A 13400-nucleotide genomic window follows, 5' to 3' on the forward strand; every position below is an offset into this window, starting at 1 on the left:
GATTTACTTACTGACATCTGGGCCGAGCCAACATACCCCATAGTCATACATGAAGACAACAAGGCAGCTATAGAAATATCAAAGGCAGATGCTGTGGGACAGAGATCAAGGCACATAGACATAAAATATAAACACGTTAGGCAATTCTCAGAAATGGGATTCATTAAAGCCATATACTGTGATACTGAACAACAAACAGCAGACATACTTACAAAACCACTACCTCAAAAGCAACACGCATATCTCACATCAAGAATATGTGTATATATGTAGATCATGTGTTTTATGTGCCTAACATGTATTTTCACAAATATCATATGACTGCCGTTAATTAGACATTTAGAGGGGGATTTGTCCTCCCAGGCAGGGGCTGGCACCTCCCCATATCCCATCATATCCCCTTACCTCAGACTCCTCCCCTGGTGTATAAAAGAATCCTACATGTGGGCATTCAGTTGTTCCAGAAGTGTACCTGCAAGGGAAAGACAGAGGTCGGTGACCTTTACCCTGAATGGGCCTAGGACCACTCCAGGCCTAAAATAAAGAATTGATGAAGAGATTCCACTGTCTCCTGTGAGTTATTGGGTTAGATCCATCCAGCATTAACATGTTGCCTCCATTTTGGAAAACAACAAACAGACCTGAAGGGACCATCATCCCTTGGCCAGCTTCATAATGCAGAAACCATGAATTGTTTGGGCCATCAGAAGTGAAACATGGCACAGGTAATTGGGTTGACATGTAACTTTAAGACCCTGATCCTGGTTTGGAAGCCATCCTGGTTGGTTCTTAGAACTCTCTAAGCCAACATTGAGCAAAGCCTGGGATGCCCTGTGAATTCAGCCCCTTCCTGGCCCTTCAGACTCTGGCAGAGTCACAAAACCTTCCTAGATATTCCAAGTGAGGCTCTCAGGCCCAAAACCTCCCTGGACCAGGAATGGCTGGCAGAAGCTTCCAGGAGAGCCTCCTTGGCTCTTTCTCTCCGGCTGTAACCACTGAGCCCACCGGCTCCTCCTTGGGGGACAGAACAGCCTCCTCTGAACCTCCGTCTTTGGCATCTGCTAACGGCATAGCCGTGGCTGAGGATGATGGGAGCTGAAGTCCATGCATTTGGAAGGGGCGGATGGGAATTCACTCCATTCAGGCAGGACAGAGATCCATAAAGAGGACTTGGAAAAAACCTCGTGAAAGCAGCAGCCTCCATTCTTCCTCCCAACGCCTGGCAGGAGAGAGAGAGAGAGAGAAGGGAACCCAGGGAGGGTCACAGCCACATTCTCCCTTCTTCAGTTTTATGGGATTCATGTCCAGCCTTTCTGCTCTGGGGAGCAGCCCCAGTATCCTGAGCCATGGCCTCACTGGGAATACTGGAAACCAGCATCCAAAGCCATCTCTGGAGCTCCAAGTGGGAGGAGGGGAATCAAAGTGACCGGTGGATCCTCTGAAGAGACATGGAGAGATCTCTGGAAGTCTTCATCAAGCTTTGTCCAGAGATTGTGGGGAATCCCTGACTTCCATCCATCCATCCATCCACCCACAAAGCCTGGTTTCCGTCCCTCTCCCACCATCCCAGCTCTTTTCCCTGGAGGCCAAACTCTGCTGCGGTTCTCCCGTCCCTCCAGCCCCCCTTCGCTCAGCCATGGCTCCCTCAAAGCCCTGCAGGTGGTGCCCAGAGCCCCGGATCCAGAAGCGGATCCTGGGGGAAGAAGCCCTCCGTCCCACCTGCAAAGGCCCATCGTCCCCTGCCTGATCCGAGGGGGGCCCAGGGAGGCCACAGGAGGCCCTGAGTCCAGGTGGAGGGGAGAGGAGGGCTGTGGGGGCCACAGGAGCCCTCAAAGGGTCCAAAGGCAGGAACTGGACGGGGGCTCAGCCTCACCCACACAGGGAGGGAGGGAGGGAGGGAGGGAGGGAGGGGAAGGTTCCCCCCCACCAGAACGAGGGAAACGGAGGGATTCTATTTCGGAATCTCAGTCCCTGTTTTCAGGGCCTCCATGGCCGACCCAGGACGAGGCCCCTGGTCCTCCACTCTGCAGGCCTCCTCCACACCCACCCACACAGGCCGCCCTCAAAGGGCCCACAAGCAGCTTGGAGGCCCCAGAGGGAAACCTCCAGGAGGGCGGAGGGGCTCCTGCTTGGGCTGGTGGTCCGGCTGGATGACCTCTGGGGGCGCCTCCAGCCCTGGGATCCTCTGGGACTCCCCCGAAAGAACCGGGAGGGGCTGCAGACCTCCCCTCCCCAACCTCCCTCCCCCCTTTGGGGAACCTTCCCGACTCCTGACTGGAGAGGAGAGAAAATCTCCCCCACCTTTTTTCTCCCCTCAAAATGGAGGGAGGGAGAATCACCTCAGGAAAAAAGAGGCCACAAAATGGAGGAAGCTGCGGGGTCTTTGCCTGCTTTAGCTGTCCTGCTCGCTGCCTGTGGGGGCCAGCTGGGGCTGAAAGGCCAGACTGTAGGCTGCCCCCTACAGGCAGCGTGAGGGACAGCTAAAGCGTGGAAAGAGGATGGAGGACCCCAAGTGCTGGACAGGGGATTCTGGGAGTTGAAGTCCAGAGGCCTTTGCTGAGGTTGAGCCACCTGCCCTGGGAGGCCCTGCACTGGACACTCGGACAGATGACCTCCACTGAAGGGCCCCCCAAGGGGGGGAGGCCCAAATCCCCCGTCCCCTTTTCCCTGACTTCACGGGGGCAGGAGGGGGATATGGGACACTGGGTGGCAACCAGGGAATGAAGGATTTTTCCCTCTTTTTTAACATATATACATATATATATTTATTTTTCTCCTCCATCAGCAGAGGATCTAAAGCCTCCACCTTCTTCCTTCTGGTTCCGTTGCTGGGCAGAGGCCGAGGCAGAGCTGGGGGAGCCGAGGGGGGAGGAAGGGCCAGGCCTCCCTTCCCCCCTCAGAGCCTCCATCCTGGCTTCTCTCCTCAGGGGGGACCTGCTGGCCGATCGGCCCCGGAAGCTCTTTGGGGGCCCCGAAGCCTCTGGATCTGGGGGGGAGGAAGGTGGGAGCCTGGATGGAGACCATGGGAGAGAAGCCGGAGAGGCTCTTCCTCCTGCGAGGCTCCTCTTCAGCCCAGACTCTCCTCCGCCCAGTGTGGGGAAAGGTCCCCCCAGCCTCCCTGAGAGGAAAGCGGCCCCAGCCGCCCCTGCCCCCCTCCCCTGGGCCTCTCCTGGGCCCCCGTCTCTCTCTGGCTCCCTCCCCTCTGGGCCCCTCCAGGCTCCAGGGAGACCCGGCAGAGACCCTCCGGGAGGAGAGGAGCCCCTTCCCAGGCCTCCGCCTGGACTTCCACCCAGAACCCCCCAGGACCTCCTAGCCAGGCCCTGAGAGGAGAACCTGGGATGGGGACCCTCCTCTCCCTTCAGATCAGCCCCCTCCCCAGTTCTCCCTTCTGGGCAAAGGGGGACATCTCCATCTTCCTCATCCAGAGAAGAGACACAATCCGTCAACAATGGATCCCAATGAACCAGGGACTCGGGTGCCCCAAGAGCAGCTTCAAAGCACTCGGAGGCTTTTTAGGGAAGGGGGCTTCACCCCACAGCCTCAGAGATGGGAACGTCACAGGGGTCCCCCTTTTTAAAATCAGCTCCAATTTATGAAGTTCTGACATGAAAGAAAAGCCCAAACAGGCCCCACTCTTCACCTTAGGCAGAATCCAAGGGGACTGATTGCTTCCTCAGCCTTAGAAGAAAGGCAGCACCAGAGTTAAGGGTCACCAATCTAGAGTGGCACCAAACTCCATACTTCTGGGTGACTTTCCCCTGCAAGTCCCTGGAGACAAGAGACCCGGTTGAAGGACAGCAGAGGTCAATTCCCTTGTTATTGGACTATCTTCCTCCAGCATCCCTTTCCTGACACGTCCTGACAGGAAGGACCACAACCACTACAGGAATTGACCCCAGGAGTGTAGTTGTGGCTTTTCACAAACAAGCTTTTCTCCAGCCTCCCCTCTACACATGGAGCCCAGTAGAAGCTCAGGATCCCAAGAGGAGAAGTTGCTTCTCCCTGTAATTAATAATGATTATCTGGGCCTTGGAGATCTCCATACCTGTGATAGAGAGAGCAGATTGAAGCCATATGCAAAGGATCTTGCATCAGAAAAGGATAAATTTGTCAAGCTCTGTGGGAACAAGTTTTGGGGCAGGCAGGATCTGTGCTCTTGATTGTACCTTTCTCTCCTTTCCAGGTGAAGCTGAGTGTTTCTCTGTTTATATCAGGAAAGTCGCTGGCATTTCCATCTTCTGAGAATGCTTTGAATTCTCCCAACTGTTCCTGCTGTGGGTGTTAGAAACAGGAAGAGGATTAATAAAGCTCCATGAATTATGGACCTCCTGCTGCTTCTTCTGATGCTGTTTGTGTCCCAGTCAGTCTCTGGGAAGCTGAGAATGAAATGCCCTCTGAGTTTGGAGCACCAGGATGGAAAACAAACATGGAGCTTTTACAGGCCAGGAGACCATCTCATTGGTATAGTCAAAACTGAAACACTAATATCGCCTATAATGTTGCCTTTTGACAGTCCTCCTTCTATACCTTCTCATGCGTAAGTCATTCAGGGTGATGGAGTTGCATCCCCTCCATTTGCATTCTAACACTCTCCTTTTTTGTCTTATTTCACTTACTTTTATATTGCAGGACTTGTCTAATTTCCTGAATGATTTTGAATTCTATAATTTGCCTCCTTTTTTATTTTGTAGAAAAGACTCAAATCCAAAGATGGGGTTATAAAAACCTGAAGGCAATGCAGATTATTTTCCTCTCCCCGTTCACTCCTGAATTCATCACTTGAATTCATTTTGTGTAAAGGAGGGACTGAAACAGTTGTAGTTGCCTCTGCCCAGCCCATTCCCATGTTTCTATAACCGATTATTGGTTTTGGGTCAATATTGGCTTAAGACTCAATAGGCTTGTGGAAGCAAAAAGGAATAAATTCTTTTAAAAAGTTACTTGTTACTGTTGATAATAACTTGAACATTTTTCTACAGTGTGGCTTCTTTCCCTTTTATATACACCCTACCATTCATTTTAACCATTCAAGGGGTCAACAAGAACTCCCAGCTCCTGCACAACCTCACACTGGGCTACAACCTCCATGACAACTATTTGAACTCTTTATGCACTTCAGATGCCTTGCTGGACATGCTCTCCACTGGAGAAGCCAATGTCCCCAATTACAGCTGTGGAAGGAAGGACAACCTTCTGGCTCTTTTTGATGCAGCTAACAGGGACATCTCCATCCAGATGTCAACATTAGGAGGCACCTACAAAGTCCCACAGGTTTGTGTGTGTGTTTTTCTCTCTGGTAAAGTGAGTGGAGGGGGAGCAATAGATGCAATCATGGAAGTCAAGAGTTGCTTTTCTCCATATTAGCAAACATATCAGTTATGTTTTTTTCTCTTATGTTCTTGTTCAAATTTCTCATACAAGGCCTGAAAAGCAATAAGGTCATTGAAGAGGATTTTTTCATGGCTATTCAGCTATTCAAAATATATCCTATTTGTGGATAAACTATTGGCATGTTGATTTTTACATAGATATAACACCTGCCATATGCAGTTGTATTCAAGCTGGCAATAGTAGCATCTCTCTATATATATATTTAAAAATGGAATAAAAAGGAATCTAGCAATTACAAGCCAGTTAGACTAATAGATATTGTGGCTGAAATATATTGCTTGTTCCTCTTGAGTAAATTTGAGATTGGGTGGAACAAAAGTAAATTCCTTGCAGAAGAACAAAAAGGTTTAAGTAAAGAGTTTCATAAAGTTGTATAATAATCAATCAATTAATAATCTAATATTGTCAACACATTAGTTTTGAAGTATCTAATTACACAATATGTCAGTCGGGTAAACCACAGTTTTCTAGCTTTTATAGATGTTAGTGCAGCAATATTTTGGGTATAATAAATTATAGGTGGAAATGTGGAAAAATTTTTAAAGTGAATTATTTTGAAATGTTTTTAAGAGAGGAGTAAAATATTTTATGTTGGTTATTAGATGTGATTTAAAAGAAACATTGATTTGATTTGGGTCTTTGAGGTAAGGAAAATATATGAAATACTGATTGTTAAAATGATAAGTGAATATTATAAAGACCTGTTTAGATTTGGAGTTTTAGGGTGATTACATAGTAGAATGTCAAATGCTAGAATAAGATGCTAGACGGAATGATAAAAATTGGGTTTAGATTTGTTCTTTTTTTCCTTTTTTTTCTTTAAGATGTTAATGGATGAAATATGGAACTTATACTTATGTTTTTTTTTTAAAAATTAATTTTATCAAGTTACATAATATTACAATTCTACTAGCATTGGTTAAGCAGTGTTTGTACATATATACAGGATATATACATGGTGTCTCTTAAATTACTTATTCCTTTTAGTGATCACACCATCCCTTACTCCTTCCTTTATTTTATCATCCATCCATTTATACCACCCTTCTCATACCATATAGTAATCCGAATTTTCATTCTCATTTCATATCTCATAAGTTAGTTTACTCATCTCTGCGCATTCAAATACTTTTCTAATTATATGCTCTTCTGGTGGTAATCCCTTTTCTTTCCAATATTGTGCATATATCAGTCTGGCAGCTGTAGTAATGTGTATTATTAGATACCTCCTTTTTTTTTTGCCGTAGGCCCTTTTTAATATTCCAAGGAGAAATGTTTCCAGTGCCAAATCAATGTCTTCTCCAACTATTTCTTGTATCCATTTCCGAATCTTTTTCCAGTATTTCATCGCTTCGGAGCATGTCCACCACATATGGAAGAAGGTACCCTGGCGGTGGCCACACTTCCAACAATTTGAATTTGTATTTGGGTAAATTTTGGCTAATCTTTCGGGGGCTAAATGCCACCTGTATAGCATTTTATATTGATTCTCTTTATACGTTACTGCTCTAGTCTATTTAAAGTTCTTATTCCAGATAGTTTCCCAATCATTCAAATTTATACTATGCCCAATGTTCTTTGCCCACGCAGTCATTTGATTTTTAACCACCTCCTCCACCCTATCGTATTCTAATAAATAATTGTATAATTTGGCCAACATTTTTTTTTCCGTTCCCATCAAAACCTTATCAAATCCGTTTCATCCTATTTCTACACCGAATTCCTCCTTATCTTTTTGATATCTAGACCACCAGTCACTTACTGGTGTAAGTATGGCCACCAGTCAATATGAATACCTTGTTCTCTCAAAGAATCCTTGGATTTGAGATTTCCTCCGCCATCCGGAATGTCCTTATAGCTACACATTTTCTCCATTTCCAGCATACTGGGATGTAGCGAGGCCTCCATTATAGAAAGCCACTTCGGGACTTTCATATATTGCCGTTGCCTAATCTCAGTCCAAGTTTGTATTAGTGTGTCCCTAATTTTGTGCCTATGAAATTATGTTTTTTTTCCCCCCTATCTTTATCCCATAGGTACGCGTGCCACCCTCTCTGCAAATCGTGGCCTTCCAGAGTTAGGATTCTTTTGTTTTCTAAGATGACCCATTCCCTTATCCACACTAAATTAGCTGCCTTATAATATATTTCCCAATCAGAGAGTCCGAACCCCTCCCCCCGCTCCTTTTTTCCTGTAAAATTCTAAGTGAGATCCTAGGTTTCCCCCCCCCCCCACCAGATGAATTTCCTAATATATTTATTCAATTCAAAAAAAAAAATTGTCCAAATTTACCGGTAGGGTTTGGAACATACTTATGTTATACCGGATCAAACCCTTGCTCTAAAAAGATGTGTTTTATGTTTTATGCTTAAAAATAAATAAAAGATTTTTTTTAAAAAAAAGGTTTAAGTAGAGTAAAGAGTTTCATAAAGTTGTATAGTAATCAGTCAATTAATAATCTAATATTGTCAACACATTAGTTTTGAAGTATCTAATTACGCAATATGTCAGTCGGGTAAACCACAGTTTTCTAGCTTTTATAGATGTTAGTGCAGCATTTGACACAAAGAGCAGATCAATATGATGGAGGAAATTGATTGCCCGCAAAGTGAACTAGCCTGTTGGCCCTGATCCAAGCCCTTGTTTGAGAGGGAGGTTGGGGCTCAATGGAGCCACGAGAAAAAGGATCGATACTTACCAAGGGGTAACACAGAAGAATGAATATTTGAACCCTTGTTTTTCAGTCTGGATATTAATGACTTACCAGGACTAAGGAAGGATTCTCATGTATATGGCTAAAGTGCTAAAATATTTACTTATTTAGCATATGGCAAAGGTATAATTAGCCAGGAGTCTACAATGTTAGTACATAGTATTTGTTTCGCTGCCAAAGAGTGCGAGTCCATTCAGTTTGTGCCCATGAGCTTCTCCAGGGTTCACCACAGGGGGTGAACCAGCTCCGCACCAGAAAGCCGAGAGGTGTCCTGTGGCATCATCTGGGCCTTCTCTCGCCACCGATGGTGCCTCACAGTTGGGTGTCACATCCAAGCAAGTCCAGCATTGTTAGGGGCCTGACATCTGTACCAAACATGCCACATTTCCCACCAAAGTGGTACCTATTTATCTACTAGTGTTGTCACATGCTTTTCAACTGCTACCGTGTTTCCCCAAAAATAGGACATGTCCCGAAAATAAGGCCAAGCCTGATTTTTGGGGTGGGCGTAAATATACGCCCTCCCCCCAAAATAAGCCCTAGTGATTGGGTGGGCATGGCCAGCACAGGAGACAGCCCTTCCCTTCCACCGGTCACCTCAGCGAGTTCGAGAAGTTTGATTGAACTTGCAAGGTTTTTTTTACCCTACAAAATGTTTGCCTGCAGACAAGAGAGAGACACGCGACAGAGCTGCAAGGCAGGTAAGACGCACATCTTGTGTCTCCCCGGTCCCTGGTGAGAGGAGGGGAGAAGAGACGGAAAGAGGAGCAAGCCACGTCTCGCTCCATGTGTCTTGCTTCTCCCCCGCCCCACATGCCACCCCCCTCGATAAAGAGCCGGGTGCTGTGGAAAAGGGAGCCGGGTGGGCGCAGGCTTTGGGCGTCTGGGGCTGCCGGGAGTTGCCCGACAGAGAGGCAGGAGCGGGACTGGAGTTTGCAGGTGAGGGATGGATGGATGGAAAGCGGGCGAGTGCCAGGAACACCAGGGAGATTCCCACCTTTAGTTGTCCCAGCGAACAGCTGAGTCTCTGGAAAAGGGCGGCATATAAATCAAATTTAAAAAAAAAATGTAGCCAATACAGCAAGTAACACCTTTCTTTACTCAGTGTCACTTTTCTCTGAGACCGAATCTTGGATCTGCCATCATCAAAGGAGCTCACCTAAAGCAATGGCAGGATTGAATTTAAAGTTTAAATGGTGAACCTGAAAAAGAAAATCATAGCTATCCAGCTTTCTCCCCAATTATTAGATGAGAATATAATGCCAAAGTTACCCCCAAGCCCTTCAATTGAACTGAAGTTTGGGGCTTAATATCTACCTCTACTGAACAAGCCCAATCACAGCACCTGAGGAGTATTTTGGGGGTGGATAAAAGGACTTCAGGTGCTGATTCAGAGCTGAGTTGGGAATTTCCACAATTTCCCCTTTCTCTAAAATCAGAGGAAATACAGTCATGTGAAAAGGAAAGTTCGCCCTCTTTGAGTTCTTACGATTTTATGTATCAGGACATCTGATAAAAAACCACCTGCTCTTTAGCAGTTCTTAAAAGGAGGTAAATACAACCTCAAAGGAACAACAAAATAGGACATATTACACCATGTGATCATTTCTTTCACAAAAAGAAAGCCAAAACGGAGAAGTTATGTTTGAAAAACTAAATGCACCTTATGATACAATAGCTGGTAGAATCACCTTTAGCAGCAACAACTTGGAGTAATCCTTTTCTGTGTGACTTTATCAGTCTCTCACATCCTTGTGGGAGGAATTTTGGCCCCCTCTTCTTTACAACAGTTCATTGAGGTTTGTAGGGGGTTTATTTCTGCACAGCTCTCTGGAGGCCCCACCACCTCGTTTCAATTGGGTTGGGGTCTGGCATTGACTGGGCCATTGCAATGCCTGGATCCTTTCCTTTTTCAGCCACTTGCTGGTCTGTTTGGGGTCATCAGCCTTTTGCATGACCCAAAGTCCACCAAGCTTCAGCTGTCAGACAGATGGTCTCACATCGGACACTGGGATGTTTTGGTAGACAGAGGAGTCCATGGCCGAGTCAATGATCACAGGGTGCCCAGGTCCCGTGGCTGCAAAAGAAGCCCAAATCCTCACCCCTCCATCTCCGTGCTTGGCGGTTGGTGTGTCATGGTGCTGATAGGCTGTGTGTGGTTTCCACCAAAAGTGGCTCTGTGCATTATGGCCAAACTTCTCCACTCTGGTCTCGTCTGTCCAAAGGAGAATGTTCCAGAAGTCTTGTGGTCTTTTCAGATGCAATTTGGGAAACCTCAGCCGTGCTGCCATGTTCTTTTTAGAGAGAAGTTTCCTCCTGGCAACCCTTCCAAACAAACCCAACTTCTTCAGTCTTTTTCTGATTCTGCTGTCAGGAACTGGAACATTTAACAGGCTCACTGAGGCCTGTAGAGTCTCAGGTGGAACTCTTGGTCTTTTTTTGCCATGTCTCTGAGCATTGCACGGTCTGACCTTGGGTGAACTTGCTGGGATGGTCCCTCCTGAGAAGATTGGCAGCTGCCTCGAAAGTTTTCCCCTTCTGAATAATTTTCTTTGCTATAGAAAGATGGACTTTAAATTGTTTGGAAATGGCCTTGTAGCCCTTCCCAGATTGATAGGCAGCAACAATGGCTCCTCTCAGATCACTGCTGGAGTCTTTGCCCTTTGCCCTCAATGCTGGAGACCAGAAAACTCCCGAAACTTTGGCTTTTAAAGAGGTTGTCACACTTGTGATTATCGATTAACCCAGGTCCCTTGATCAGCAGCACCAGGCTTCCTCTCAGCCTCTTCACACCCATGGAAACAGTCAGGGTGTCCTTAGCCTTTCACACCTGGCTTCCCCATTTTGGCTCTCTTTCTGTAATGTAAATGATGACAGGTTGTAATATGTCCTGTGTTGCTGTTCACCTGAGGTTGCATTTACCTCCTTTTAAGAACTGCTGAAGACCAGATGCTTTTTCCTCTGTCCAGATACATGAAACCACAGAACTCACAGAGGGTCTCCTTCCTTTTCCACAGGGCTGAATTTCTTAGTGTACAATTAAACCTCTGGAACCTGACAGAGTCCCCAAATTCTCTGGGTTAGAAGATGCAGAATTTCAAATAAAGCTCTCTAGGATTATGCATCTGACAAATTATATTAGGAGCTGTGGTCTCCTTATCTCTTGTGTAACTAGAGAAAAGGCCAAAAATGATCAAAGTGGTAGACAAATAAATAAACAAATATTGCTTCACCAAGAATCTGGAATATTGAATGTCAACTGCATAAGAAAGAGAGAGATCAGAGTCTTGGACTGCATATTAGACAATCAACCTATTGGGAAACTTGTGTTAAAGCAACACATTTGCTGTTCAGTCAGAATTAAAGATATTATTCCTTTATTGGAACAAAATGCTCACTTGACACCTGCACATCTGGATCTGATTGTCCCAAAGATGCTTTTTTCAAGAGGCAACTGGACTTTCTGGTTTTTCTTTGAAGACCTTTTGCTTCTCATCCAGAGCTGAAGAACCTGGACGACTGAGAATCTCCATAGACATGTGGGTCTGATTGCAATAAATTGTGATACAGAAATATGTTTTTTTATTCTTATTCTTGTTAACACTCTATGCTTAATATTCTTTTTCTTGAAATAGCATAATTGCTAATCAACAATGATCTATTTAATTTGTTCATCAATACCAAGTTGAATTTATTAAAAAAATAAAGTTTTGGACTTTATCTGACCCTCAATGTAACACAGCTTTCTTCATTGCTTTTTCAGATCAGTACTAACCTTGTTTCAGAGGCTCTGAGTGATAAAAGGAAATTCCCCTTTTTCCACCAGATGGAGCCCAAAGAAGGATTCCACTACCCAGCAATTGTCCAACTGCTCCTCCATTTCAGATGGACCCTGATTGGCCTCTTTGCTTCAGACACAGAGAAGGGAGAGAATTTCATGAGGATTTTTACTCCTATGCTTGTCAGGAGTGGAATTTGTGTGGTTATATCACAAGTGTTCTCAGCAACTGGATACACAACAGCCCTCAGGGATTCCCTCTCTAAGTGGAGACAAGTCAACGTCTTTGTTCACTTCATAGAAAAGGTTCCCATTAGGAACAGAATTCTTCCTTTCCATTTAACATTTATGCGTCTGCCAGGACCCATTGAAGGGAAAGTCTGGATCATTACAGCTTTGGGAGAATTAACATTGGAAAAGCACAGACTTTACAAATACATCCATACTATTTGGCTCTTTCAGTATCTGGAAAAAGAAAGGCCAATGGAATTTGAATACAATTTCTTTGTGGAAAGAAAGTTTCAAGATTATTATTTTCTCTGTTCTCTTTCAAAGAACGTCTTTTCTGTCAAAGGCCGCAGAAGATGCACCCAGAAAGCCCCAATGGAGACCCAATGGAAATGGAACAGAAGAAAGATCACAAATCTTTACCTTTTCTACAATCTCATTCAGACTCTGGTCCAGGCCTTGAACGCTGCCTATTCCGCCAGAGGGAGGAGGGGAAGGAAGGAGGGCGAAGGGAGGTTGGGGGCTCCAAGTCTGCAGCCGTGGCAGGTATGGGGGTCCTGATATTGTGGGATATGAAGAATTGCTTCTAAAATAATGTTTCATTACAGCTTCCACTTCTGCGTAATAAATAAAGAAAATAAGGAACTAGAATATTAAGGAATTTTTTGAAAAACTTCTTACAGTGAACAATGTGATTCAGAAAAGTCTAGAAAGAAGGGGGGGGCTTTCTGAGCAAGAGCTTAATGGACACATTTCAAAATATAACCGATTTACGCAAAAGAGCAATGGAAAGTTACTGATGCAGAATCACACCAGGCCATGGAGACAGGGGGTTGCTGGGGAAAATAAGGCCATATTGTTGAACAGGAGCTCCAGATAGGCCGAGAGCTTGCTAGTCCTTCAACCAATAGAGAAGCAGGACAGGGTTGAGTGATGGGAGGAAGGGCATAAAACCTCTTGCATGCTTTGATCTGGGTCCACCTGGTGGATTTGAATAGAATAGAATTTTTATTGGCCAAGTGTGATTGGACACACAAGGAATTTGTCTTGGTGCATAGGCTCTCAGTGTACATAAAAGGAAAAGATACGTTCATCAAGAATCACAAGGTCGAACACTGAATGACTATAATTATAACCCTATGACTATCATTAAGTGTTGTGATATGGTAGAATCTAGAATTTTTTTTTTAATTGAAAAGTTTTACAAAAAACAAAAATTTTCTTCCCCCCCCATATTCCCCCCACCCTTTCCCTCCCCTCATCCCACCCTCCCCCCCAGACTTCCCAGAG

The 13400-nt window shown here is 45.3% G+C and overlaps 1 protein-coding gene across 1 annotated transcript; it reads left to right on the forward strand.

Annotated features, from left to right (window-relative positions):
• Positions 1–4443: 4443 nt before the first annotated feature.
• LOC148111930 (vomeronasal type-2 receptor 26-like) lies at positions 4444–12760 on the forward strand. The gene is made up of 3 exons (XM_087879170.1): positions 4444–4537; positions 5033–5271; positions 11868–12760. The coding sequence occupies exons 1-3, from the start codon at positions 4534–4536 to the stop codon at positions 12669–12671; spliced, it is 1047 nt and encodes a 348-aa protein (XP_087735296.1). The 5' UTR covers positions 4444–4533; the 3' UTR covers positions 12672–12760.
• The last annotated feature ends 640 nt before the right edge of the window (positions 12761–13400 follow it).

The sequence above is a fragment of the Pantherophis guttatus genome, chromosome 15 (assembly GCF_059756535.1).
Source record: "Pantherophis guttatus breed Tessera chromosome 15, ASM5975653v1, whole genome shotgun sequence".
Classification (NCBI taxonomy): domain Eukaryota; kingdom Metazoa; phylum Chordata; class Lepidosauria; order Squamata; family Colubridae; genus Pantherophis; species Pantherophis guttatus.